Raw genomic sequence first — 25,966 nt, 5'->3', positions numbered from 1 at the left:
ATCCTAGAATGAGCGGAATGGGTTTTAATCAAATTTTTATAGAGCAAGATAATGAGTAGTAGCCCGGGAACCTTTCGGTGTTGACGGGGAAGGGGCTAAGGGACAGGCAGCCCCAGAGTGTGAATCACTCAGGTAGAGCTGCCTGCCTCACTAATCTAGCTGGGCCTCTAGTGAGTAGGGATGTATCCCTCCTGGCCCCACCTCCTAGCTACGCCAACAAGAAGGGTTAGCTAACTTAACTAAAGGTTTCTTCTACATGTTCCGGCAGGTGTGGCCGCCAGTTTGCCAGTAAGGTGAGAGAGGAGGCAGGGGTGGGGGTGGGGATGTGCAGAGCTGCCATGCCTGCCTGCTGGAAGGGGATTGGGGGGGGGGGGGGGGGGGGGAGGCCCCCCCCCCCCCCGCCCCCCCTTCCCGGGCCGGGGGGGGGGGGGGGCCCCCCCCAGGGAGGACACCTGCACCCAAGGAGACTCTTGCTTCCCGGTCCCTTGCCTTGCTACCAGAGTGGTAGGAGTGGTAGGTGGTCCAGTGGGGTAATTAAGCACCTCAGAACAAGGCTCCTGGCCCCAGGAGACATGAGGCTGGCCAGTGACACCCTTCCCTGCAACCCACACCTCTCCCTTACTTCTGTCTAGGTGAGGGTCTTCTGCAAAGGACTGGGATGCTAAGAAGGGTTGTGCTCCCGAGCTCTAGGCAAAGGTCACTGGGCCTCAGACAGATGCAGAGAGCTATCCAAGCCTACTCTGCCCACACTTCAGCGCCAGATGGCTACTCTTGCTGAAGAGTGCTTCTGGCCTCCGAATGGTTCACCCTCCACCACCTGCTCTCCTTTATGGCGGGGGAGACAGGAAGGGAATGAGGTTCGGGCCTCTGAAACTGGCGAGAACCCCACAAAGAGTCACGGGCCTCAGCTGGGGAGGTGGCCTGGGCCACAGACCAAAAAAGGATTCAACTTGTGCCCTGTGGGGTGACTAGAGTGTGAAAAGCTATTCCCTGGGGGAGACACAGGTGAATTTGTTACACGCCTCATGCACACCATGGCTTTTCCTTCTGTGGACGTTTTTTTGAGCAAATGGCTCAACACAGACCTAAAGCATATGTGTCTGGCTGGAGGCTGCTGCCTTGTTTGGAGCTCCAACCGGCAAGGGGGCTGGGGTGGGGGTAAGGAGAGTGACTGAGTGAGAACAGCCTGCTTAACACAGCTGTCGACAGACTCCAAAGTGGCTCGAGCTCTACCGCTGGGAAGTGCTAATTGGTTCTCAGAAGTGTGAGGCCAGCACAGAGCCAGGGCTGATGCTGGCTGAGCTACACCTGAGGTAGGTGAAGGACGGGGCTGCTGGTATGCCGGCTGTAGCCAGAAGGGCAAGGAGCCATGGGTGTAATAGCAGCTTGACAAGCTATCCTGGGGCTGGCCCTGGAAGCCCAAGGTCTGGTGTGCTTGTCCGTGGAATAAGAGCTCGCACCAGTGAGTCTCTCTTGCAGTCTTTCCCATCTACACTACTTCCTGTGTGCTCTCTCTGGAAGAACAACCTGGGTCCTCCAAGTTTTAGAGGAGGAGGAGGTCAGGGTACTTGGTGGGAGTGGAGCAAAGCTGTAAGAGCAACTCAGCTTCCACTGGGTGGAAACAGTGACCCAGATCAGGGAGATGCTGTTCCTGCCTGAGGAGGCTCCTAACGCCACCAGGGGAACATTCCCCAAGCAGTCAGAGGGTAGTCATTCTGAGAGGGGAGGGCCCTTTCTCAGCACCACGGTCTCTGCGGACAGACCAGGAGGGGTGATGAAGGTCCCAACTGCCCATTCCCAGTCATATTTCCCCTCTGGTGTTACGTGACTCTTACCTTCACCGGGACCCAAAGCTGCTGTCCCTGGCTCCTGTATCTCCCTCTCCGTCTGTGTTTCTGCATTCTGCAGCTGAAGGGCCAGAGTCTGGGTGCCCTGAGATGTCACTGATGTGGTGGGGTTCCGGGGTTGCAGCCCAATTGCATTCATCAGACCCATGTCTCTGTCAGTCCTCCATGTGGCTCTGCTGGTTCTAGGGAGGGAAGGGCAGACTGAAGTCAGGCAGGATTTGGGACAGTAGGCCTCATAGAGTTCCACTTGTTCCACGCCACTCCTCAGGGAACAGTCCCCTGGACCAGGGCCCACAGGCTAAGACGAGAAAGAAGCCCTGTGCTGCTGCAGCTACCTCCCAAAAGTAGTTAACTCAGCTGTGTCCTTTCTCCTCCAGATCAGGGCAAGCTCTGGGACAATGAGAGGAAGCTGCAGAACCATCCAATTTTGCAAAGCCAGTTAGTGCAGTCACTCCCTTAAACAATGAGGATTTTTCTGGGGAGGTAGAGAAGGCTCATCTTAAGACTCTTAGGGGCGCCTGGGTGGCTCAGTCGGTTAAGCATCTGACTTCGGCTCAGGTCAAGATCTCGTGGTTCAAGAGTTCGAGCCCCGCATCAGGCGCCGTGCTCACAGCTTGGAGCCTGGAGCCTGCCTCGGATTCTGTGTCTCCCTCTCTCTCAGAGACTCTGTCTCTCTCTCAAAAATAAATAAACATTAAAAAAAAAAAAAAAAGAACACTTCTTATCCATGTTCAGGAAGCCACCAGCTGAGATCTGTGGGACAAAGGGTGAGCAATAGAAGGGACCTTTCCTCTCTTAGCTTTTCCTTCCTTCCTTCTAACTATATGCTGACAAGATTCCAGTTTAAATTCCTGGAATTTCCACTGGATCTCCACTTTGGAGGAAAAGCATCAGGATTCTTATGAGGCCCTTCTGGGCTCCTCCTTCAGGGCCTTCTGACAACAGACCCTTGAAGGTAGGCAGCCCAGCTGACCTATGAATAACGCCCAGGCCCAAAGCTAGCACCCCTTTCCTTGCGCATTTCCCAGGCACTGACCCTTGGGATAGATACAGCTGGCAGCAGAGGGGGCCCAGGACTTCCATGACAGTCACCAACTACTCATTTCTAGCTGCTTCTGGGGACTATTCTTCTAGCCATGTCCTGTAATTCTTCTAGGAAGCAGTGATGCCCTTGCATGTATTACTGACCCATATCACTTTTTTCTCATGTTTCAGTCTTCCTTAATACATTGATAAGAGGATCAGGACGAGGTTCCTACTCTGGCTCCTGGGATGTGTCTGTCCCTCGGTGCTAGCTCTGGGCAGCTTGGTCCCTGAGGCCCTGGTCACCTGCGGTATTGTCCACAGATTCTCCCTGGGCTCCCAGCACTCTTCTTGTGGACAGCATCCCTCCCTAGTGCTCTGTCTTCTCCCGTCACCCCAGTGTGCCCAGATACCATGGCCAGGATGGGAGAAGCCCACAGGATGTCCTAGCTTATTCTCAGTCAAGACTCTAAGAGCAGAGCATGTTCTCGTCCTTTGCCATAGAATACTTTTCTCGAATCCAACTGTGTGCAAAAGCTCAATGCATGAAGCAGATCAAAGAGGAGCTGCTGTGGCTGAGGAGAGGCACCCAGAGAGCCCCGGAGCAGTCTGAGGGCACTGCTTGAGAGCCCACTGGAAACAGGAGGAAGGGACAGGCCTCCAACAGCTGTGCCCTCCTCCTTCCCAAACTCACCCTGGCCTTTCACTGCTCCTGCTGCTGGAGTGGACAGTGAAGACAGTCTCGTTTAGCTGGTCCCAGTAGTACTCAACACCAGAGTTCAAGGCCCTGAAAAGCAGTTGGGAAGGGTGGAGGAGAAAAGGTGGAGAGCATTAGAAAGAGAATGGCCAGAACTCCTTACACCTCCTAGGCTCTGTGGCCTGTGGCTTGGTAGCCCTCCTTCATCTCTCCTTTGTCTCTCTTGGGGCTGAGCTGAGACAAGGACTGGAGATTTCCACCAGGAAGCGCAGTGCTGGAGCAGTGCGGACAAATCTCCAACAGCCCAAATGCCTGTAGTGGTGGGTTTTTAGCCTCTTCCTTCCTCTGAACAGTGCCTCACCAGCTCCTCCTCAGGCCTAAGAGATAGCTAAAAAATAGCCACACTGTACGCAGGCAGTGGGCTGAGTGTTCTTCAGGCATAAAGAAAGGAGCTAAGATAGCAAATGAGAGACTGGGGAGGCCCTGGAGGGACGGGGTGCCACAGACAGCCCTGCCTCAAGTGTGGGCTTAGTGATCCGAAATAGAGAAAGCACAGGCTCCTGCCACTGGGTCTTCCCTGCTGCCGTGGGGCAGGGAGGAAGGAAAACCAGGGCATCTTGCCATTCTTAATTTGCCTGGAGCTCAGAAGTCTAAGCAGGGAAAAGCCCCCACTGAGCCAGAATAGTCCACAAGGCTTTCTATTCTAGACCTAGAGCCTCCTTTGCCAGGGCAGGCTGGGCTAGCAGTGGGGAAAGGTGCTCCTAGAGAAGACGGCCCTGTGAGTGTCCCCATACTTCCTACTGGCGTAGAAGAGAGACCCTCGAGTGGCCACTGGCCGCACTGCTGACAGCGGAGAGGAGTTTCTATCTGTCCAGTTCTCCAGATTGCCAACCTTGCCCTGTTTTCTCCTTTCCCTGTAATGGACCATCAAGCGGTTCTGCCAGTGTCATAGGGCACCGCTGCCAGGAGGGAAGCAGTGGCTTCTGACGTTTCCATGATGACTTACCATCACAGGCAGCAGCCCCGTTACACAGACTGCTTTGCTTTTAAAGATTCTTTCCAGGAAGAGGCGTTACCTAGCAGTCACTGTGGTTGAGGGTGGGGTGCTGTGCTGAAGGTGTGGATAGGAGATGAGGAAGAGGTGTCTGGGCCCATCAGAACTTTGGTGTCCCTGGGGCGTCCAGCTGGCTCAGTGCGATGAGCATGAGACTCCTGGACCTCGGGATCATGAGTTCAAGCCCCACCCTGGGCACAGACCTCACTTGAAAATTAAAAAACAAAAAAACAAAAAAACCAGAACTCTGGTGTCCCTGTGGAGACTGTTAAGAGATACTCAAAACAGCCAGTTCTGCTTTTAAATGAGACAGGGCATGAGCACTGTGCTTGAAGAGCACAGCCGTGGACTGAACTGTACCCCCCCAAATCCATATATTGGAACACTATCCCCCAGTGTGACTATAGCTGGACATAGGGTCTTTAGGAGGTAGTTAAGGTGAAATGAGGTCATGCAGGTAAGACTCTAATCCAACAGAGCTGTGGCTTTATAAGAAAGTAAGAAAATGGGGTGCCTGGCTGGCTCAGTCAGTGGAGCATGTGACTCTTGATCTCGGGGTTGTAAAGTTCAAGACCCACACTGTGTGTAGAGATTACTTAAAAAAAATAAAGTTTAAAACAAAAAAACAAAAAAAAAAAAAACAAGAAAAAAGAAGAACAAGGGTAAGAAAGAGATCTCATGCACATGCTCTCTCTCCTCACCACTGTGTGAGGACACAGTGAGAAGACAGCCCTTACAAGAACCCAACCATGTTGGCCCCTGATCTGAGACTTCAGCCTTCAGAACTGTGAGGAAATAAATTTCTGTTGATTAAGCCCTCCAGTCTGTGGTGGTCTGCTTTGGATGCCCAAGCTAAGACAAGCTCCAGTGAAAACTAGCTTTTCAACTGAGAGGACTAGGTCATTTTCCTTTAACGGCAGAACTTCTTCAATAAAGAGCAGAGAAATCAGGGGCACCTGGGTGGCTCAACTAGTTAAGTGTCTGACTTTGGCTCAGGTCATGATCTTACGGTTCATGGGTTCGAGCCCTGCGTCAGGCTCTGTGCTGCCAGCTCAGAACCTGGAGCCTGCTTCGGATTCTGTGTCTCCCTCTTTCTCTGCCCCTTGCCCACTTGCATTCTCTTTCTCAAAAAAAAATAAAAATTAAAAAAAAAAAAAAAAAAAAAGCAGAGAAATCAAAGCCAGTGGGTCAAGAGGATAAGCCAGGAAAAGACAGCTGTGGGGGAGTCAAGTAAGGTGCTTCCTTCCTAAACAGGATTAGCCAGGATGGGCACCTAACAGGGCTCGGATGAGGAGGGACTGTGTGTCAGGAGGCTGTGCTACTGCAGGTGAAAGGAAACCAACCTAGGCCTGAGCCCCTTATCTGTCTTTCAAGGGTCATGAAGATTCTGGGGACTGGGCTTCACCTGAGGGCACACCAGCATCTTTGGAGGGAAAGGGCCACAGCCAGACACAAGTACCCTTCATTCCCTGCTCTGTACTAACCCCTCTTGGCTACTCCTGAGGGCCTGCTGGGCTGCGGATTTGGTGTGATCCTCAAACCATCCCTTTAAGGAGGAGCAGCTCCTTCCCCTTTGGAACATTCAGCTATTTTTGTGGGCATTGTCTGAGAACAGCAGGGCGCTGCAGGGCACAGGTGACAGGAGAGGACCTTCCATTAGGGAAGAGGCAAATGGCTAGAGGTCAACAGCAGAGACCTCCAAAAACAAAGTCATCACTATAGCTTCTGATGAGCCAAATCCTGGCTGCATGAGGCACCATGTGAAGCCAGCTGCCAGGGAGCCTTTGATTTACAAACTTGTCAAGATTTATTGACAGGTGGCAATACCATCTGGGTCCCTGCCAAATCCTTCCTCTGTAATTTTGGCTAGCCAGGGCTAGTTAGTGACAACAAACTGTTCACACTAAACCTACGCCGAGCTATGCACTGCGTGACCAAGAACCTTCCTTCCTGTCTCAGAAGACCAGCCACCTGAAGGCCCATTCTATGAGCTGGAACTGTTAGCATGATGCTGATGGTCAAAGGGTCCCCTAAACACTTTCCATCTGGCAGCATGCATTGTGAGCTCAGAACTGTGAATTTGGGACATTCGGTGATGAGGTCAACAGCCAACAGAAGGAGGCAATGGAGATTGGCAGATGTGCCGTCCAGGCCCCCCCTTCCTTTCTGCCCCCCCACCAACAGGTCTACTGTTCACCCTGATTTGTTCTGCTTTCTGTGGTGAGAGCAGCTCGACTACAGCAAGCTCATGTTTTTGAAAGTTTGGATAGAATTCCAGGTACTGTACCAAGGATCAGAGTTGAAGATACACTCTCTAGCTACTGGGACTGTTAGCCTTCAATACCCAGTATCACTGATTTCCATCTACAAGCTGAAGAATGGTCCTGACTCATCTCTTTTCTCCTTGGGTCTTAGGATCAAACAGTCACTGTTTGCCTTAGGTTCTTCCTGGAAGCCAGACCAATGCACAAAAGTATGAAGAAGCATGGAAGGCCAATCAGGGTCAATCTTTCCTTCCTTTCTTTTTTTTTTTAAATGTTTATCTTTGAGAGAGAGAGAGAGAGAGAGAGAGAGAGAGAGAGAGCGCGCGCACAAGCGAGGGAGGGGCAGAGAGAAAGGGAGACACAGAATCCAAAGCAGACTCCAGGCTCTGAGCTGTCAGCACAGAGCCTGACGTGCGGCTCGAACTTATGAACCATGAGATCATGACCTGTGCCAAAACCAAGAGTCAGATGCTTAACCGACTGAGCCACACAGGCACCCCAGCGTCAGCCTTTTCAAATGGACTTCCACTTCACGCCTGGATTCCTTCAATAGCAGCTGTAAGCTGTGCTCGAACTCACGACTGTGAGATCAAGACCTGAGCCAGGATTAAAATTCAGACGCTTCACCAACTGAGCCACCCAGATGCCCTTAAAGATTTTATTTTTAAGTATTCTCTGCACCCAAAGTGGCACCCAAACTCACAATCCTGAGATCAAGAGCCACATGCTCCACTGACTGAGCTAGCCAGGCACCCCTGAACTTCTGAACATCTAGGGAATATTCCCTTTGAGAACATCCTTCTTCTGTCACTTACATGACTGCAGAGGCTTGGCCCACATGGCTGTCTCTTTGGAAAGAAGGACAGGCATCTATCCCCACTATCTCTGCACAGTGGGAAAGAGCTGGCACCTGGCTCTTGTGGGGCAGCCTGAAACATGAAATCTCTGTGGCTCCTCTTTTGACTCGGGGGTCTGCCTTTTCCCTCCTTGGTCAGTGATGCTTGATTGCAATCACTGTTTACAGTGGTAGCTCCCTCTTAAGGGACAGAGCTGACAGGGCCCCACACTCAGCCAGGGGGCCAGATGCCCCACGGTCCCGGCCTAGTTTCTTCTGGCATGAGTCCCTCAATTCTGTCTTCAGAGCTGACTCTGAGAAGCAGTGGTCTTCCCAGCAACACCTCCCCCCCATTTGTAGGGCTGATCTATGAAGCCGGAAGTGAGCAAGCACCCCCTCACATCAATCTGGTACTTCACGCCCACTATGGTTATCACTGGGGGTGTTGGCTGGGCTGGCAGTCAGCCAGAGGCGCAGCAGCAGCTTGGGAGGAGTGGCGGGTGGGGGAGCAAAGCAAAGGAGAAAGGAGCACCTCACTGCTGGGAAGGGTGGGGTGACGGGGCTATCTGCCACCCTACTGGCTTTGTGCAGGGGCTACAGGGCCAGCTGTTCATCTCCTCACCTGTCCTAAGAATTTCTTACCCTGGAGTAATGGGGATTTCCTTAGGCCTTGTTCTACCTCAGTGGGTTTTCAGTGCCACGAGAGATGCCCCAGGGGCTTGTGACCTCTGTCTTTGTGCTTGGACAGAGTGTAGAGGCTAAGACAATGGAGGAGAAATCAAGAGCAGGACTGAAAGCACAAAACGGAGGTGCAGCTGCCTGTGTCTGTGGACAAAGACGGCCACCTGTTTTAGAGGGAGGGCTGTAATCCTGGCCCAGCTGGCTGGCTGGCTGCTATGCCCTCGGGAAAGGGTGTGCCAGAACTGTATCACAAGGGGATGGGCGGTGAGCCTCAGGCATCTGCCTACTGGAGACACAACCCTGAGCTCCTACTTCCCTATTCATTTGTTCTCCTCATTTTAGGCCAGAGACCAACCACCAACTATTCAAAAGATGTGAACATTCTCACTCCTCTCTCATTTCCCACCGCGTCCCCATCATCTGACCGCTTAAATGCCTCAACGTAACCTAGAGCTGCATTCTTTACCTGAGGTCTTAAGAGAGTTATGAAATCGTGTGTTCTTGTGGTATGTTTTTCTGCGGAAAAATGTACATTGTTTCCATCAGAATTTCAAAGGTGTTTGTGATTGAAAAAAGGTTAAAAAAAAAAACCCACAAAAACCAGCTGTAGGAAAGAGCTCTGGACTAGACAGTCAGGAAGCCTAATTCTGTCTCTGATCTGCTGGGAGACCTGGGTTGAGTCTTCCCTTCTTTACCGGAATACTGCTCGGGCTTCCCTGCCTGAAGCCAAATCCCACAGATATGAAGGGGACTGAGAAGCAGAGAAACTCTGAACAACTTGGGACAGAGTCATGTCTGTCTTAATTTGCATAGTCCCCTTAAATACGCACCCTAAGATTTGGGGCATTTGCCAAAAGGACCCAAGAAATCAGGAGAAACAGCAACCCCAAGACAGGTAGGCCAAGCTAGCTCTCTCTCTCTCAGGCCAACGCAACTTGGTCTGTGATGGGACGCTGTTTGTGCTGTCAAATACTGGTGGCTCCCTTGCTCCTGGAAGAGGCCTGAGTTCCTGCAGCTAAGAGTTCCCCAGGCAGTCCAGGATGGCTCCAGCCTAGTGAAGCTGGATCTTGAAGACGACATATGGGGAGAAAAGAGAGAAGAGAGGCCAAAGCCAGCTTCATGTTTGGCTGAGATGTCTGTGACTCACACCAAGTGCGGAGGCCGGGGTTTCAGACACAAAAGCCTTTGTGGGACCACGACAACCTGGAAGTAGAGACTGTGCCTCGGGAGGGGCAGGCCACTTCTGCAAGGGACGGGGATGGGAGTTTGCCTGGCACAAAGGTCAGTGGCTGGAGCTACAGACAAGACAATAATGTTGAGGAAGGATGTCTTGGGGAAATGGGGACTAAGAAGGGCCTATAACTACAGTGTTGTTAAGAATAAAATTATGGTCCAGAATTCTGTGCCAGCTTTGGAGAAGATGTCTATTAGAGTCCTCTTATAAATGTCTAAGAGGCAGAGATAAGATAAGCAGTCTCATGTGCTTTGGGGAAAAAGAAGGAGTTGAGAGCAGACTGATTCCACGGCTACGGTCATGCCAGAGAGAGGGCAGAGACAGACAGACCCAGCAACGGGGCTAACAGTGGCACGGTCATTCAAAGAGGCAGGCACGGTTCTGGAAAGGCACAAGGAGCTAGAGAAAGGGGCTCTCTGGACACAGAGCCTGAGGACAGTGCAGCTGGCAGGACCACAGTCTCAGATGGCAGCCTCTCTTTGGGAGGGGCTCCAAAAATTCAGGATAGAATGAAAGAGCTCCCCTTAGAACCGGGTTTCCTTTCTCCTGAGCTACTGACCTAGCTCAGCTGACAAGGGCTCAGTCACCAGTCATCTACGAGGCCGCAAGAAGTGACCCAAATACACACCCTAGGAAAAATCACCAAAGGCCCTTTAAAAGGCAAAGTGGACACTTCCAACAGCCAGAGACCCTACCAGACCAGTCACGCCATGCTCTGTGATCTGCAGAACACCCTGGGAGAAGGTGCTGCACCAAGTGAAGGACAGCATTAGGACGGTCTGGAGGCAGAAGTGGCATTTAGTCTGCTGGAACCCTGCAGCGGCCCACGCAGCAATCAGCCTGATCTGCACTGAAGCACAGAGCTTCACGCACCCCACCTGGCTGGGTCTGGAAACTGATGACAGACCTGGCTGACTCCCAGGGTCTCAAGTGAAAGAATAGACTTCTGTCCTCCAAAACACCACAAGGGGAAGGGGTGTCATCAGGACCCAACACAGAGGTGCTATGGTTCCCTGTCCCCTCCTACCCCTTACTTCAAGACCGGATAATCATTTTGATTTTAAATGGAGCTTTCCAATCTGCCTTCACTGTTATGAAGCACAAGCAGAAAGGAAAACAGGCAGGACACAGAGCCAGGCTGCTGGAGATCAGTGGCCTGACAAATTAGGGCTTTAACAATACTCTTATTTCCAATTTTATTTCTTAAGTTATGACAATGGCATTTATACAAACCTAAGACCACCTGTTGAATTTTTCAAAAAGCGTTTAGAAAAGAATCTTTGATATCTATGCTTTTGCCTGCAGGGAAATTTTACTATCACTAGGGAACCAGAGAACAAGAGAAAACAAAGAAAAAAAATACTGCCTTAGGTTTAAGAAGACATAATAACTAAACCAGTCTTTTGAAGATTTCTGGGACGGAGAGCTAACGCTAGCAACCTCAAGTTAAAAGGACCCTCCATGGAGTGACGCAGAGAATGAGGCAGGCTCTAGCAGAATTTCGATTTCCCTTCTACAAGACCCCACCTCATGGCCAGACCCACAGATGGTGCTGATCACTCACGTCCTCAGCCTGGATGACCCCCTCCCACCCATGCTGCCGCCCGCCCTGGGCCACTCACTCTGGTCGGCAGATCACCAGGTCTCCTTTGTTGGTACCATAGGCCAGGCCAAGCCCTGGCTCGGGCAGCCAACGGGCAGAGTTGATGCTGACATGTCTCCGCTGGTCGGCAGGCATGGGGTAAAGGACGTTGAAAACTCTCTGGGTGGGGGAGAAAAGAGGGAAGAAAAGAGAATTCGAGGAGAAACAATTTGTTACCAAGAATAACCAAGTCCCTTCTATGGCCGGAAGCAAGTTAACCACAGGGAGGAAAGGAGCCAGTTAGGCTGGGAACAGAAGGCCTCTTACACATACTGCAGAACTTGAGGTGGCAGGGGGAGCCTGGGGCCCTCGACTTTAGGAGAAGGCTACAACTCTGTCCAGCAAGGCTAGGGGTCACTTAGGCTTTTCTGCAGGAAGCTCGCTCATGCTCTCCTTAACATAACAACCTTTTAGCTCTTCTCACTTCGTGGCTTTACGGTAGCCCCCTGGAAAGGCTGTCAGAGCTCCACTCCCCAGGAAGGTCTGCTCCTAACTTTCCCCTGACCAGACAAACCAGTGAGAGCCAAGCTCAACTGGGAGTCCTGTTACCATGGAAATCACAGCTCTTACAGCAATGGAGAACTGAAGGTGATAGGGGGGCGGGAGGGGGTGATAACACCAGAGAACATTCTTAATTCATCTAATTAAAAGCAATGTTAAAACTGCTATTGTTAAGGAAACCTAAAAGGTGCGCTAAGATGTAGGAAGCAGGGAAGAGGGGAATCTTGAACACACAGGTACATGACTTCTTTCTAGCTTATATAAATCACCATTAAATAGATCGTATCCATTTCTCCAAGGGAGAATCTCCCTTCAATAGTAGGCTTATTTCCAAAGCTACTATTTTCTCAGGAGGCAGCTCAGCTGTGGCTAAGGGTTTGGAGTAGGTGAAAGAGAGCCTCCAATTTCTCTGGCCTCTGAGCTGCACGACATTCCACAGCAACTTTAGTCAGAGAGCAGGACATTGGGAGAATGAAGGATGGGGACTTTCCTTCGAGCTAGAAAGCCCTGGGTTGGAGTCCTGACACTTCTCTAGAACAGTAACTTCTCCAGATCTCAGTTTAAAAAGATACAACACCAGGGGCACCTGGGTGGTTCAGTTGGTTAAGCGTTTGACTTTGGCTCAGGTCATGATCTCACACATTTTGAGTTCGAGCCCCATGTCCAGCTCTGTGCTGACAGCTCAGAGCCTGGAGACTGTTTCAGATTTTGTGTCTCCCTCTCTCTCTGCCCCTTCCCTGCTTGTGCTCTGTCTCTCTCTTAAAAAAAAAATAAACATTAAAAAAAAAAGATACAATACCAATATCCAAATAATTGTGGAGAGATGAAAAGGCATGATGTGTATAAAATGTCCAGCACAGTGCAAGCTCATAAATGGTAACTGCTGCTATTATTATCAGGAATCTGCATCTGGGGCTTCAAAAAAGATGGTTCGGGTCTACAAAGAGGACATGAAGCCAAGAATCTAGCAACTGGAGTTGTAGTCAATGTTTTCCCTTTTAGCCTCTTCGGGTATTAATCTATAAAGTAGGAATGAAAGTAGGGATGATCTGCTTTTCCCTGTCCCTTGATGGAAAAAAACAAAAAAAGAAGACCAAATGAGATGTGGTTTAGAAAGTAATATTCAAGGAATTTAGGGTGGTACAATAATTATTACTTTAAAAATTATCCTGATGACAGATTTAAAATTAAAAAAAAAAAAAAGAGGAAATAAGTAAAAATTGAGCTAAGGGTCCACTGCACGTATAAGAATGAAGTGATAAGCAGCCCTGGATGTGGGAATACTTGTTCATGTGCCTGGGGTGTCTATCTGTCTGAAACGCTTTCACCAGGACGGGCTCCAGAATGGAGAGGACAGCAGCACGAGTTCTCAACATACCTACACATACACAGAGAATCCTGTTATGAATAATTTTCCAGGTTCTGTGGCGCTGAGAAATGTGCCTGGGCGGCTAATGGCACACCGCCCGGACGGCCCTGCAATGGTCCTGAGGTTGAATGGGTCTCTTACAGATACGGAATTGGCTCTGTTTTGAGGCAGAAGACTGACGGCACCACAGCTGCTGCTTTAAGAACCTCCCGTGCCCTCTCTTTCTGACTCAACTCCAAATGTAAGAATTAGCAAAAATCTTTGGTCTAACTGAGGAGACTACTAAAAAAAGAGCCCAATGGAGTTTATGAATTTCTAAACTAGTCATGTAGAACATGGTTGCTTGACCTCTGGATAGTCTCTTCCTTGCACACATATATCTAGCAGGTGCTCTGAATGAACTCTTTGCTCCGTTCTCTACCAGCCTCAATGGCTGACTCTCTGTGGAGGTGGCAATACCTGTCTTTTCCCTTTGCACCTATTCAACCCTTTCCTTCAAGTCAGGGGATGGGGGTGTGTGGTGCCTTTACCCTTTCTCACAGAGGTTTTCCTTCCCAGAAGATAAATCAATAGTTTCTGTCCCACCTGCAGGCCACATGGTTAAATGAGTTGGGACACACACTCAAAGGACAAACAACTATGTCTGGGATCATTGACTGTTCAACTTCCCTTTACCCCAAGGTTAGATGGCATGAGTGGGGTACACCAGGGTTAAGGAGGGATGTGTGTTAATTTTAGTGGGCTGGATTAGGGGGGCTTCGGTCTTGACCTGTGACAGTTCTACAAAGCTTCACAAGGGAGTCTCAGCTGAAGTCACAATGATTCACTCCTAACTTCAGGGAGCTGGGCAGAGAAAGTAGCCTTGTAAGAAGGGGGAGTAATAACGTTAGTAAAGTAGATGCTTTAAGGTTGTGCTGAGTTTTTTGATGGGTCTCCAAAGGAAGAGAATTCTTCCAGAAATGTTCCAGACCAGGAAAGAAGCAGAGAAGCCTCTCACATGTCACAAGTTTACCTTTTATAGTCTGTTGCTGCAGAAAAATTAACAAGCAAATACTATCAATTTGCTTCTAAGCACAGGAACCTACTTTGGAGACAAAACCCTCAAAAGACCAGTATGATGGATGACCCAGCTCAGGTGAGACAAGGTCAAATGCACTGGGGAGAAGTAATTAAAGATTGAGACACCTAGACCTTGCTGCACAGACAGTCACAACCTCTATGGCTATAGTAGTCATGGGACATCAATTTGTTCTCTATGGCAGTTCCCCCGGGACCCTCACCCCGTCAAGTCCTTAAACACCGTTGAAAGGGCAGCTCCCAAGTGCCCATCTCCTCTAGTGTTTGGGTATTAGACTAAATCCTGCTTTGTGGCAGGAAGCCAGAAGATCCCACGTGAGGATCAGCAGCCTCCAGGACTCCTGATAAGCACCAGTTTGCTTATCACACTCTAATGTGGGGGTAGGAAGGAGGGAGATGAGAGCAAAACATATGGGGGAGGGGGTGTAGTAAGAACACAGAGGGTGCCAGATGGGCAGGACTCTGATTTACAGTCCTGAGAGGCCATCCGGTCCAATACTCCTGATTTCACACATAGCCTAGAGGAATGAGAACCTGGCCCATTTTCAGAACCATCCAGAGATGGACTTTCCGCTCCATTCTCTGGCTGGAGTTCTCAAAGCACCTCACAGAGGGGGGTATTCTCCTCACAATTAGTCAGCCCTAATGACAAAAAGAGTATCTGCCCAACAAGTTCCCCAATGCTGACAGACGGTTCGGTAGCTCTGGTCACTCTCCCAACATTGCTGCTTTCAACTATCAGTCTATCTGGCCCAGTGACTGGGGGAGCCATCTCCTCCCAGATTCCAGTGGGGTCTAGCTCTGGCTCTGTACACTCAAGGTTCATCAGCACTGACAAGAAAGAAGATCTGAGATAGTGTTAAGGGACAGCTCTGGCCTTCACTTACAGACACCCCAAATATATCACCAATAAAGGTTTCCTTACCACTCGTCAAGGACAAAGCTGGGTGGCCTGCCAAAAATCCCTCTCTCCCTCTGACAAGAGAGACACCCCATGAAGTTGTACCACCAAATTCCATTACGTTAGAGGAGGATTATCAGGACCTGGAGACCCTTTGTGGGGCGGGATACAAAACCCAGCTGCTGATTCATGTTGGCAGAGACCTGGTTTCACCAGCTTTGGCTACAGATGTTCCCTGGTATATGACAAAAGCGGACAGCAACCCCCTCCCCAAGCAGACTGTTCTCTTTTCTGTCTAAACTCTATGAAGAGAACTGGAATCAACGTACTAGAAGGAGAGCCAGTGCCATATTGGCACATTACCAGAGAACGAGTCAGGTCGCCAAGGTCTTTATGGTTCTAAGAGAGTGGGACAAGAGGATGATTCTTTCACTTCTGGGGTCCAAGACCATCTCGTGTACCACCTGCCTTTCCATCCCCCAAACTCTACTTAACAGAAGTAGGAGCAAAAGAATACAGTTCCCAGATCAAAACTAAAGGGATCTTGTTTCTTGTTCAAAGACAGGAAAAGAATGAGAGGCAACCAGAGTTGCTTCAGTGGGAAACCTTCCTCTCCACCCTTTTAAAATTTAGACGAAAAATGTATTGCTGCCCTCAAGAAGATGTTTTCTTTTCGGCTGCATATCAATAAAGCTCAGACCATTAGTCTGAGTAGCAAACTGCACTGTTCAGATCAGCTCAGATAAGAAGCTGAAAGAAAAAACTTTGTGGTTATCTTGTTTGTGTTGGGGAATCTCATCATCTGTAAAATTGGAACGGCTCCACAGCGGCAAGAGGTCGAGTGCACTCAGCAGATCTCCCCTGTTTTAACTAAGACGATGGAAGCTGGTGGTAGGAAGAAACAGACTGGAACTGGAAACAGACTGGCCACAAGAGAAGACCCAAGCCAAGAGGAGGAAAGGAACTGTGAGGAGGAGAAATGCCTTCTCGGTAATGATGGAGATCAAGGGAGGCCTTAAGCCTTTAGAGAGGGTTCCTAGAGGAAAATTAACTCTCTGGGAAGAGGGAAAAATCAATGGAAAGCAGATGCTAAGAGACAGCTGACCTTTCCATTGGAAATGGATGACTACCCATCTTGTCCAAGGCTGAGAAATGCACAAGTCCCAGAGCAGGCAGGGGGAGGGAGACTGCTCACCTTTTATCTTTTCTTCCTTTCAAGTTGTTGATTTACTTAGATTCATGAATTACTTAAGTATCTTCATCCATAGGAAAATCTGATCATTTTCCAGCAACTTTAATTTTTTTTACTGTTTACTCTAAGCATTCGTTATATTCTACTTTGGAGTATAGAACTTGTAGGAGGTTGTTTTTAAAGTGACCATTTAAAAATAAGAATCAGAATATGAGCTCACCTAATTCTCCCCTTTATTCAGCTGAAGCAAGAACAAATCTGCCTAGATCACCCTTGTCCTAAACCAAAGCTCTCCCAACAGAAAAGAAGAGTGACAGCTCCTTTTCTTAACTTTTTAAAAAAAAATTTTTTTTTTCAACGTTTATTTATTTTTGCGACAGAGAGAGACAGAGCATGAACGGGGGAGGGGCAGAGAGAGAGGGAGCCACAGAATCGGAAACAGGCTCCAGGCTCTGAGCCATCAGCCCAGAGCCTGACGCGGGGCTTGAACTCACGGACCGCGAGATCGTGACCTGGCTGAAGTTGGACGCTTAACTGACTGCGCCACCCAGGCGCCCCTTAACTTTTTTTTTAAAGTAAGTTCTAGGGGCGACTGGGTTGTTCAGTCGGTTAAATGTCTGACTTTGGCTCAGGTCATGATCTTGCCGTTCGTATTCGAGCCCCACATCAGGCTCTGTGCTGACAGCTCTGAGCCTGGAGCCTGCTTTGGATTCTGTGTCTCCCTCTGCCCCTCCCTTGCTCTCTCTCTCTCTCTCTCTCTCTCTGTCTGTCTCTCAAAAATGAAAAACATTAGGGGCGTCTGGGTGGCTCAGTCAGTTAAGCATCCGACTTCGGCTCAGGTCATGATCTTGTGGTTTGTGAGTTTGAGCCCCGCCGTCAGGCTCTGTGCTGACGGCTCAGAGCCTGAAGCCTGCTTCAGATTCTGTGTCTCCCTCTCCCTCTGCCCCTCCCCTGCTCATGCTCTGACTCTCTTTCAATAATAAATGTTAAAAAAAAAAATTTTTTTTAATGAAACACATTAAAAAAAAAATTAAAGTAAGTTCTAGGCTCAATGTGGGGCTTGAACTCACACCTTGAGATCAAGTCGTGCATTCTACCAACTGAGCCCGCCTGGGGTCCCCTTTACTTAACTCTTGGAATGTGTTGCCCTCTGCTGCCATTGATAATCTGCTCCCTTGAAGTCATTTCTAGCCAACTTCTTGTGATTTGCCGGGATCTGAAAACTCTCTTTTATTCACTCATTCCTCTCAAAGAGCTCCCAAAGAGCAGTCAGAGGACAAGAAGTTTAGTTTTCAATTGGCCTGATGCCTTTCCAAAGGCATCTCAAGCCATTAGGACAAAGCAGAGGTTACTTCAGCTGAGGGATCTACTTTGGTGTTAAATGAAATACCAAGGCATTGAACGCTCCTAGAACAAATTAAAATAATTATTTTCTCCTATTCCCACGTCTGTGCACAGCACAAGTTCTTAAACTTCCTTGGCTTCATGAATCTCAAAGGAAATGGCCAAATGAGAAGTTATTCTAGAGATTCACCTTGGATAAGAGCGTCTTTCAATATATTCCAATACATTTAATACGTTTTAGTTGATATTTTTGGAAGCGCTCTGAGGACAGTTAAACATTAAAATACTTTGTATTTTATATTTGAAATACATTAAAATACTTTTAGCTTTTACAAATGCAAGAATTGGTTCTCTTACCAATTCTTGAAAAAAAAACCTAACTGTTCTGCTTTTCGCTTTTGAAGCTATCTACTGGGAATCTATCACCATGTCTCAGTGCTGGGACTAGCACTCCAAGAACCCAATATTGGGCAAAATTGTGAAATGAGCAGGACGCTCCCTATTTTCGTAAGGATTATCTCCTTGATAGTTTCAATTACTGTTATGGAGAAATGTGCTAGACGCACTGATGATGGCCGTAAGAAGGGGTATATCTTCACACATATGTAGGAAATATACAGCGCACAAGGTATCAAAGGGACACACATTCCTGGAACGTTCCTCAGTGTCTCCTGTGTGCCAAGTGCAGGGAAGACTAGGAATACAGCAGTGCAAAGACCAGTCAAGAAGCCTGTTGTGGGAGTGCCTGGGTGGTTCAGTGGGTTAAGCATTTGACTCTTGATTTTGGCTCTAGTCACGATCTCACGGTTCGTGAGTTTGAGCCCCGTGTCAGGCTCTGCACTGACAGCATGGAGCCTGCTTGGGATTCTCTCTCTCTCTCTCTCTCTCTGCCCCTCCACCTCTTGTGCTCTCGCTCTCAAAATAAATAAACATTAAGAAGAAGAAGAAGAAGAAGGAGGGGAGGGAGGAGGAGGTGGGGGAGGAGGGGGAGGGGGGAGGGGGGAGGAGGAGGAGGGGGAGGAGGGGGAGGGGGAGAGGAAGAAGAAGCAGCAGCAGCAGCAGCAGCAGCAGCAGCAGCCGCCGCCAGTTGTGTAGCAAGAGAGCAGGGACCAGGTCCATTTTATGCACTGCCTTCCCACACCTCACAAAGTACCTGGCTCATGGTAGGGGCTCAATTAAACTTTGTTGAGTGAAAAGAATAACACACAGAATAGGCTGCACTCTGAGAGACCATGAGAAAAGAAATCATCAGAGTTACTTTAGAGAAATCTGTCATGGAAAAATTCACCGAAACTAATTGCAGCTCTACTGTTATTTTTAATGTTTTATCTTGCCCCCTCCCTTCTCTGACAAAGTGCATCAGAGACACCCCTGAATTCTCCCATACTCCCTCCCCCTTTCCTGCAATGTGCTGAAGAAAGGCACTGTTTGAGGATAGATGCTTTGTGTCACATCTCAGAAGTCAACTTTAAGATAATTGCAGCGGAAGCAGCTTTTAATCAACTGACAGGCGGCTTTAAGAAAATTAATGAGGACAAAATCTTAGGAAAGAGTAAATCATTTCTGACAACAAAGCTGTCTCTCTTTTTTCCCAATCCCCCCTTGAAGAAATAGTACCCTTCCTTCCAGGGTACAAAAATAAAATATCTTTATTTTTGGTTTTTGCCACTCCCAAGGCCAGACAAGATTAAGAAAGGCTCATTCCCTTAGATTTCTGGGGAATACTCTAGACTGACTAGAGTTCTAGGTGACTTTTGAAAATCAAACTTTCAGGGGCACCTGGGTGGCTCAGTCGGTTGAGCGTCTGACTTCGGCTCAGGTCACGTGCTCGTGATCTGTGAGTTCGAGCCCCGCGTCGGGCTCTGTGCTGACAGCTCGGAGCCTGGAGCCTGCTTCAGATTCTGTGTCTCTCCATCTCTCAGCCCCTCCCCTGCTCATGCTCTGTCTCTCTCTGTCTCAGAAATAAACATTAAAAAAAAAAAAAAAAAAACTTAAAAAAAGAAAATCAAACTTTCAGAATCTAGGGAAGTAGAGATGAGTAGATTATGTCACAGGCTAAATTCCGGGCAAAGAGGTTATAGTGAAGATTATATACTGAAGCATGGAGCTAGGACTGGCCCAAAGAGCCTGTACACATTAGTTACATAAACACTGGCCAGGGCTGACAGCGCTGGACACCCATGCTGCCCTAAGATCTAAGCTACAATTTAGTTATGACTAATTTGAACACTCTGGATATCAAGCCTTTGCTGTGGTTGATTTTAATGAATTTATAATAATAATCAGTCACTACGCTCTGTGAAGATGGCTATAAAAGTGACAGAAAATGTTTATAAAAAGAAAGACAACTGATGTTTCTTTATAACCAAGATGACATCCATTAATGGGCATCATAGTGATGTCTCCCATCCAAGGATAACAGTGAGTGGAATACTGGAAAAAGGAACTGAAGAAGTACTCCTTTAGATGGGGAAGGGCCTGGAGAGAAAGATAAAGATACTGCTTCTCACTTTTTAAGCCAAAGCATCTCTGTATTCTATAGCGTGCAGGCAAGCAGGCAAGGCCTTGTGGTTAAGAGCTCAAGGAAAGTCAAATGTGGGCAGGTAAGAATTTTAATCAGAAATGGAAAAAGGCCTCACAGCATTAGTTCTTAAAGTACTACCACTAGGATGTTAGCATGATGCAGAATGCTTTAGGCTGGAGATACACATCAATTTCTCAACTTGCTAGAAGTATCTGAAAGATACTGTTATTAGGAGCCATGGAAGTAACCAGATGAGGTTCTAGGGACGGTGAGAGCAAAAAGGAAAAGGACAAAGTTATACTGATAGGTGAGGTCTAACTAGAATCTCCATGCAGCCAATGATTCGTTCTCAATCTTGACTGAGTGGGCAGAGTCATCTGGAGGCTTGGTAAAACAAGGATGGCTGGGCCCCACCCCTAGCCTGATTCAGCAGGCCTCACATGAGGCTGAGAATCTGAGTTTCTACGAAGTTCTCTGATGATGTTGATGTGGTCTCAGCAGAGTACACATTGAGAACTACAGTCCAGTTAGTTAAGAGTAGATCGTAGGTCTGTAAAAAATGGTAACAAATCTGTGTTCTTTCCCCGCTGCCTAGAGAATGAGGGGGATGCAGATCTCTACAGCCAGAGCCCCAGAGGAAGAAGATATACACAGGGACAGTCCACCACTGAAGAACAGAACTCGCAAGGTGAAGAAGTAGGGAAGGAGAGGAATGAAGAGAGAGAGACAGGGAGAAGAGAGGAAGAGAGGGGAGTAAAGGGGAGAGAAGGGGGAGAGAGGAGCTGCCTCTCTTTCCAAAACCCCCTCCAAACTAACAATCTGCCTAGGTAATAGTTGCTCAACACTTAAATGCAGTTTTACCACATAACCACAAAGAAAAAGCTTCCAATAAAGTGGACCTTATTACGTATTTGAGGCTTTGCCTTGAAAAGCACAATGCTGTTCCACAGAGAAAGGAGAGCTAAATTGCTTTCTCTCCTAGAGCTTCTCCCATCCAAGTCAAATGACAGTGTCCTCATCCATCACTTCTGCCAATAAAATGACCAGAGAGAAAAGCAACCAGCACTGGGAAGATTCAAGCAACCAGTGCCTCTAGGACCTGTAGGGATTATGAAACAAGGATCCTCTTTGGTTCTTACTGAACCACTTCTATGCCCCCAACCCCCACCTGTTGGGGGGATGGTCCATGCATCTGCGAAAAAGAATACACAGCACCTTAATTCCGGTGTTGAAAGCACTAATCCTTATTCTTGCTTTCCAGTTCAAAATGCCCCAGCACCACTCCCCAGCCCCTACAGCTGCTGACTTTTGCCCTAGGTAAAACAGCACTTATTACTGATATAAAAATGGAAGAAGAGTCTGGTGTAGGACTATTTCTGGTGTCATTAGTAATTTTATATTTTTGTTATTATGCTTTCACTTGGTTACAACCAAAGTTATTACAATGTGTAAGTTGCCACTATTTTAGAAAATTAATTGCAGTTTTCTGTGACAATATTATGCCTTATTCCAATTAGAAAATGAAAGCAGAGAGGGCACACAGGCAGTTCAGTGTTTTGAGAATTTAGCAAAACTTGAGCTCAGCAATCTCCAAATGCCTAACTTCAAAAACCAAACAGAAACTAGCAAAGAGCGTTCCCCGGCTCAAGTATAAGGTAGCCAGACACAAATAAGACCCTGAGTCACAGAATAGCATACCCAGCTTGGAGGAACCTGGAATGGGCAGAAGGGAGGGGATGATCAAATATGTGCTCAGTCTTACTTTTCCAGATTTGCCAACCACACTAAAGTCGGGAAGACTGAGCCTAGTCTCAGAAGCAGAGAAGGGAAATATCAAAAAGACCGTGATCCTAGAAACAAAGGTAAAAATTAAAATGGCTCAACATAGGGGCAGAACAGAATCCAGAACGCAGATATTCATGGGAGAGCTCTTGAAGGCAACAACAACTGAGAGAAGACAGGAGGGGAAGCACAGAGAGCCAACAAGCTAAGTAAGGTCTGGCAGGAAGTGGAGCACAAAGGCCACAGTGCCTGTGACAGGATTAGCCAAGGATCCAAGCCCCACGCATAAAACCACATGTAAACCAGAGACTGTGTCTCTCCCCCTTGCTTGAAGGGGCTGCAGGCAGAAACCTAAAATGAAGAAAGGAGTCCATAAGAACAGCGGCTCTCAAACTCAAGTGTGTTATCAGAATTACTTGGAAAGTTTGGTGTACAAATGCAGATACCCCTCCCGCCCCATTCTTATGCAGATATGTGGGCGGCCCCCCCCCCCCACCCCGCCGCTGCTGTGGTCATGTCTGTTTTTGACAAGGACCCCAGGTGTTCTAACACAGGTTGTTGGAGGAACACAGTTTGAGAAGCACTGATCCAGAGGTCTGAAAACTGCTTAGAATAAATGCATCAAGGCAAAGCAGGAATCAGTGATTCATTTTCAGAAGAGTGTTCATATGGGGCTGGGTAAGAGATCATCTCTTGGGGAGAGATGTCACTTAGTGGGAATTAAAATAAGGTAAGTCAATGCTCTGGAGGATGTTCTCCTGGGAATGTCAGTTGACCCAACAAGCTTACCCCTCTGAATATTACATTACGGTGATTTCCAAGAAGGACCGCCAAAAAGAAGGGGAATGAATTCTGGGTAGAGAAGCTTGAGGACAGGTCCATCACCCACAAAAGCATTCCTTCAAAGACAGAGCTTGACATCACAGATGGAGACACCCACCCATACTTACCTGTGCAAAGAGGAAGATGCTCTACTGTCCCATTAAACCCTCGCTCCCTGATCTCAGACAAAAAGGCCCTCCTTGACTTAAACGGTGGTACAGCATAGCTATCCAAAAAAGCTGGTGTCTTCCCTTCCACCAATGACTGAATTCAGGGATATTTTCTGAGTGCTTTGGTGCCTTTGGATGTTAAGGGGCAACCAAGACCTGGAAAACCAGAAACTTTTCTGTAGTGCAGGGGTTTAAAGGCAGATGTGGTGGACACAGGGTGAGCAAAACCTTGTTCAGCAGCCTGGATCCTGTCTCTTAGGTGAGAGGAACACTTCCCAAATGGGAGCTTTCTAGTCACTTCAGCTCCCTAAGTGGCAGATGGTGCCTACTGAGAATCAAAAAAGCCTCACCAGGAGGCCTGAGAAATAGCTCTTGTCACGAGGCATGCAGCAGCTGGCTAGCTGCCCTGAGCCCCTTAGCAGGACAGCAACGGATCACCATATCTCCTCAGCAGACTCCTCCAACTGCATTCCCTGAGCTGCCAGCCCCATACGTGACAACATCTTGGCTTCCGCCCTGTAGCTGTTTGCCCTTAGCCAGATGTTTCTAAGCTACTTATGGAAAAGAGGAACCTTGCTAGGATGGTGGACTGGCAGGCTATGCCCAGGAGCTGGGCAGGAGCCCTGGCTTCCGGAAGAGGCTGGAGATGTCCATTAGTGTTGCCGAAATCAGATCCTGTCTCTTAATGATTATAAACAATTATTCCACAATTAGGCAGGAAGGATTTAGAAGAACAGCTGTTGGGACCAGGATTCTAGGTGGTGCAAGGCAGACACCAGGTACTTTTACCATCCGAATCTGAAGAGAACCAAAATAAGAATATTTAAACTAAACCTTAATGTCCATCCTCAAATGTCTAGGTAAGAAAACAGGCCTGTGAACTTCCCAGAATGTGTTCTCCCAATCACCTAATATCAGATATTTCCAAAGTCATCTGGAATTCAAGAATTGGGACTTCCCTGGCAGTATGATTTCAAGGGCACAGACTGCCTGTTTCATGTTCCACCCCTTTCAGAGGCTTGGTGGAATATGCTGTCACCTATCACTGGTTCTGCTCGATACCACCTAGAAATGCTAAGGAGAACGCTTGCCTTGAGATCCTCTTTCATTCATTCAGCTTCTCCTAGATGTCAAGTTCCTTATTTGTACTTGAACTTCATAAAGGCGAAATGGATGTGGTCTTCGCTCACGAAGAGCTCACAGTCCCAAAGAGGAGAATGACATGGGAAGAAGTAAGTGCAGTCTGATGTGATGAGTGTGAATACGCGTGCCAGTAGCCAGGTACAATGGTGGTACAAAGAGGGAGTGATTTGGAAAGGTCCTGGAAAAGGGGAAGAGCTACGGACGTTGGGTTTGAGAGAGAGGACAGTCCAAGTAAAGGCACACTGACAAGAAAGAACCTTCTGAAATTCCGGGTGCTTGGAAGTGGCTCAGCAGAGTTGGATAGAGGGTCCCTGTAGGAGATGGGAGGGAGAAGAGGCTGGCGACAACCATGCTAGGCCACCCACTTTCCGTCACTTTCTACACAGTGGATCCTATCTCTCTCTCTCTTTTTTTTTTTCCTTTAAAAAAACAAATGCTTCCATTCCAGGCATCAAACATCTACATGCACAGCACTAAATAAAGGGCCCTGGGGGATATGCCCCTAAGGAGCTTACACGGAACCTAATTGGGCAGATTAAACATACACACCACTCAGCTAAAGAAAACACAAAACAACACATAAACAAGTGCATAAAACTATAAATGGCACAGCACAAAGTGCTAAGGGAATTCATAGGTTCTTAGCTTGAGACAGAGCTTAAATACCATATAATTAGAGAACCATTCAAATGCTCAATTCCCCTCAGCAAAAGCAAATCAGCCCCCATGGGAACTCAGTCAGAAACTAGTATGCTTGAGTTCAGAAGGCCACTAACCCCATGATGCCCAGAAGGCTTTTATGGCAGTATAAGAGAGGTCCACCTCAGACAAGACAGGGCCCCAACAGGACCTTTCTCTGGTAGTGAAATGGACGAGATGATTAAGAGCACAGCGGCTACCGAAAGGCCTCATCCTCCAACATGATTACAACCCACGGAAAAGAACATTTCATAGTATACCATTTATCAATTTTTATAGTTTGCTTCTTCAAAAAAAATTTTTTTTAAATAAGCATAAATATTTCACTGGGTCCTTTATGTATCTCCAGACTAAAGGTCTCGTGTTGAGGTAAGGAGGTACTCAGTTTGGTCTTCATCCAAAGACACTTTCAGGCCTCTGGGGAGCTCAGCTCAGGAATGAGGGTGTGAGAAAGTTCCTGCTTTTTAATAGTCCAGAGCTTCCAAAAGCTGGTCATGGATGGGCCGGACTGCAGTCTTTCCTTACTCTTTACAAACATGCTACCTCTAGTCTAGGCTGGGAGATCACACCATTGCCCTTCACTACCCTGCCAAGCCTGGAGAGCTGCCCGACAGTGGAGGCATAAGCCGTGGCACTCACCCTCATGGAGGTCTCGCCACCATGGGCCTGCTGCAGTCTGAAGACCTGGGCCACCATGTGCTCTGTGGAGGGATGCAGCAGGATCCTCCTCGAGGCCAAGCCCACCATTACGTATCGGCCCATTGGGGACAGGCTCACCGAAATGGCATTGGGACCTGAGAGCCAACAGAACACAGAGATGTTTCCCAGAGTTCTTGCCATCACAAGGCAATAATGTTCCCTCTCAGTCTTTTCTCTTGATTTTCAGTTTGCATCTTTGGTTACCCAGGGGCTCTCTCATAGGAGTGCAGTGAGGAGTACAATGAGAAGGTGTCTCAAGTGTTGAATACAGTGTTTAACATACAGAAAGTACTTAACAAATGCTCACCACTGTCATCATAGAATCACATTTAAAAAAATTGGTACCGGGGCGCCTGGGTGGCACAGTCGGTTAAGCGTCCGACTTCAGCCAGGTCACGATCTCGCGGTCCGTGAGTTCGAGCCCCGCGTCAGGCTCTGGGCTGATGGCTCAGAGCCTGGAGCCTTA

General features: G+C 48.2%; 1 protein-coding gene across 8 annotated transcripts in view; it reads right to left on the bottom strand.

Moving 5' to 3' along the window:
• AMBRA1 (autophagy and beclin 1 regulator 1) overlaps window positions 1-25,966 on the bottom strand; it is a 179,436-nt gene that overhangs the window by 5,351 nt on the left and 148,119 nt on the right. For 7 of the 8 annotated variants that reach the window (XM_040495303.1, XM_040495306.1, XM_040495307.1 and 4 more), the window contains 4 exons: window positions 25,441-25,595; window positions 11,258-11,397; window positions 3,565-3,657; window positions 1,836-2,029 (listed from right to left, as the gene is read on the bottom strand). In XM_040495303.1, the coding sequence (XP_040351237.1) occupies window positions 1,836-2,029; window positions 3,565-3,657; window positions 11,258-11,397; window positions 25,441-25,595 (582 nt within the window). Of the gene's footprint in view, window positions 1-1,835; window positions 2,030-3,564; window positions 3,658-11,257; window positions 11,398-25,440; window positions 25,596-25,966 lie in introns of those variants that run through there. The other variant, XR_005796838.1, reaches the window with a different exon arrangement.

The sequence above is a fragment of the Herpailurus yagouaroundi genome, unplaced genomic scaffold (assembly GCF_014898765.1).
Source record: "Herpailurus yagouaroundi ecotype Mexico unplaced genomic scaffold, PumYag 187, whole genome shotgun sequence".
In the NCBI taxonomy this organism is placed as follows: domain Eukaryota; kingdom Metazoa; phylum Chordata; class Mammalia; order Carnivora; family Felidae; genus Herpailurus; species Herpailurus yagouaroundi.
The sequence above is the reverse complement of the archived record's forward strand: the minus strand, read 5'-3'. Positions and strand labels throughout refer to the sequence as shown.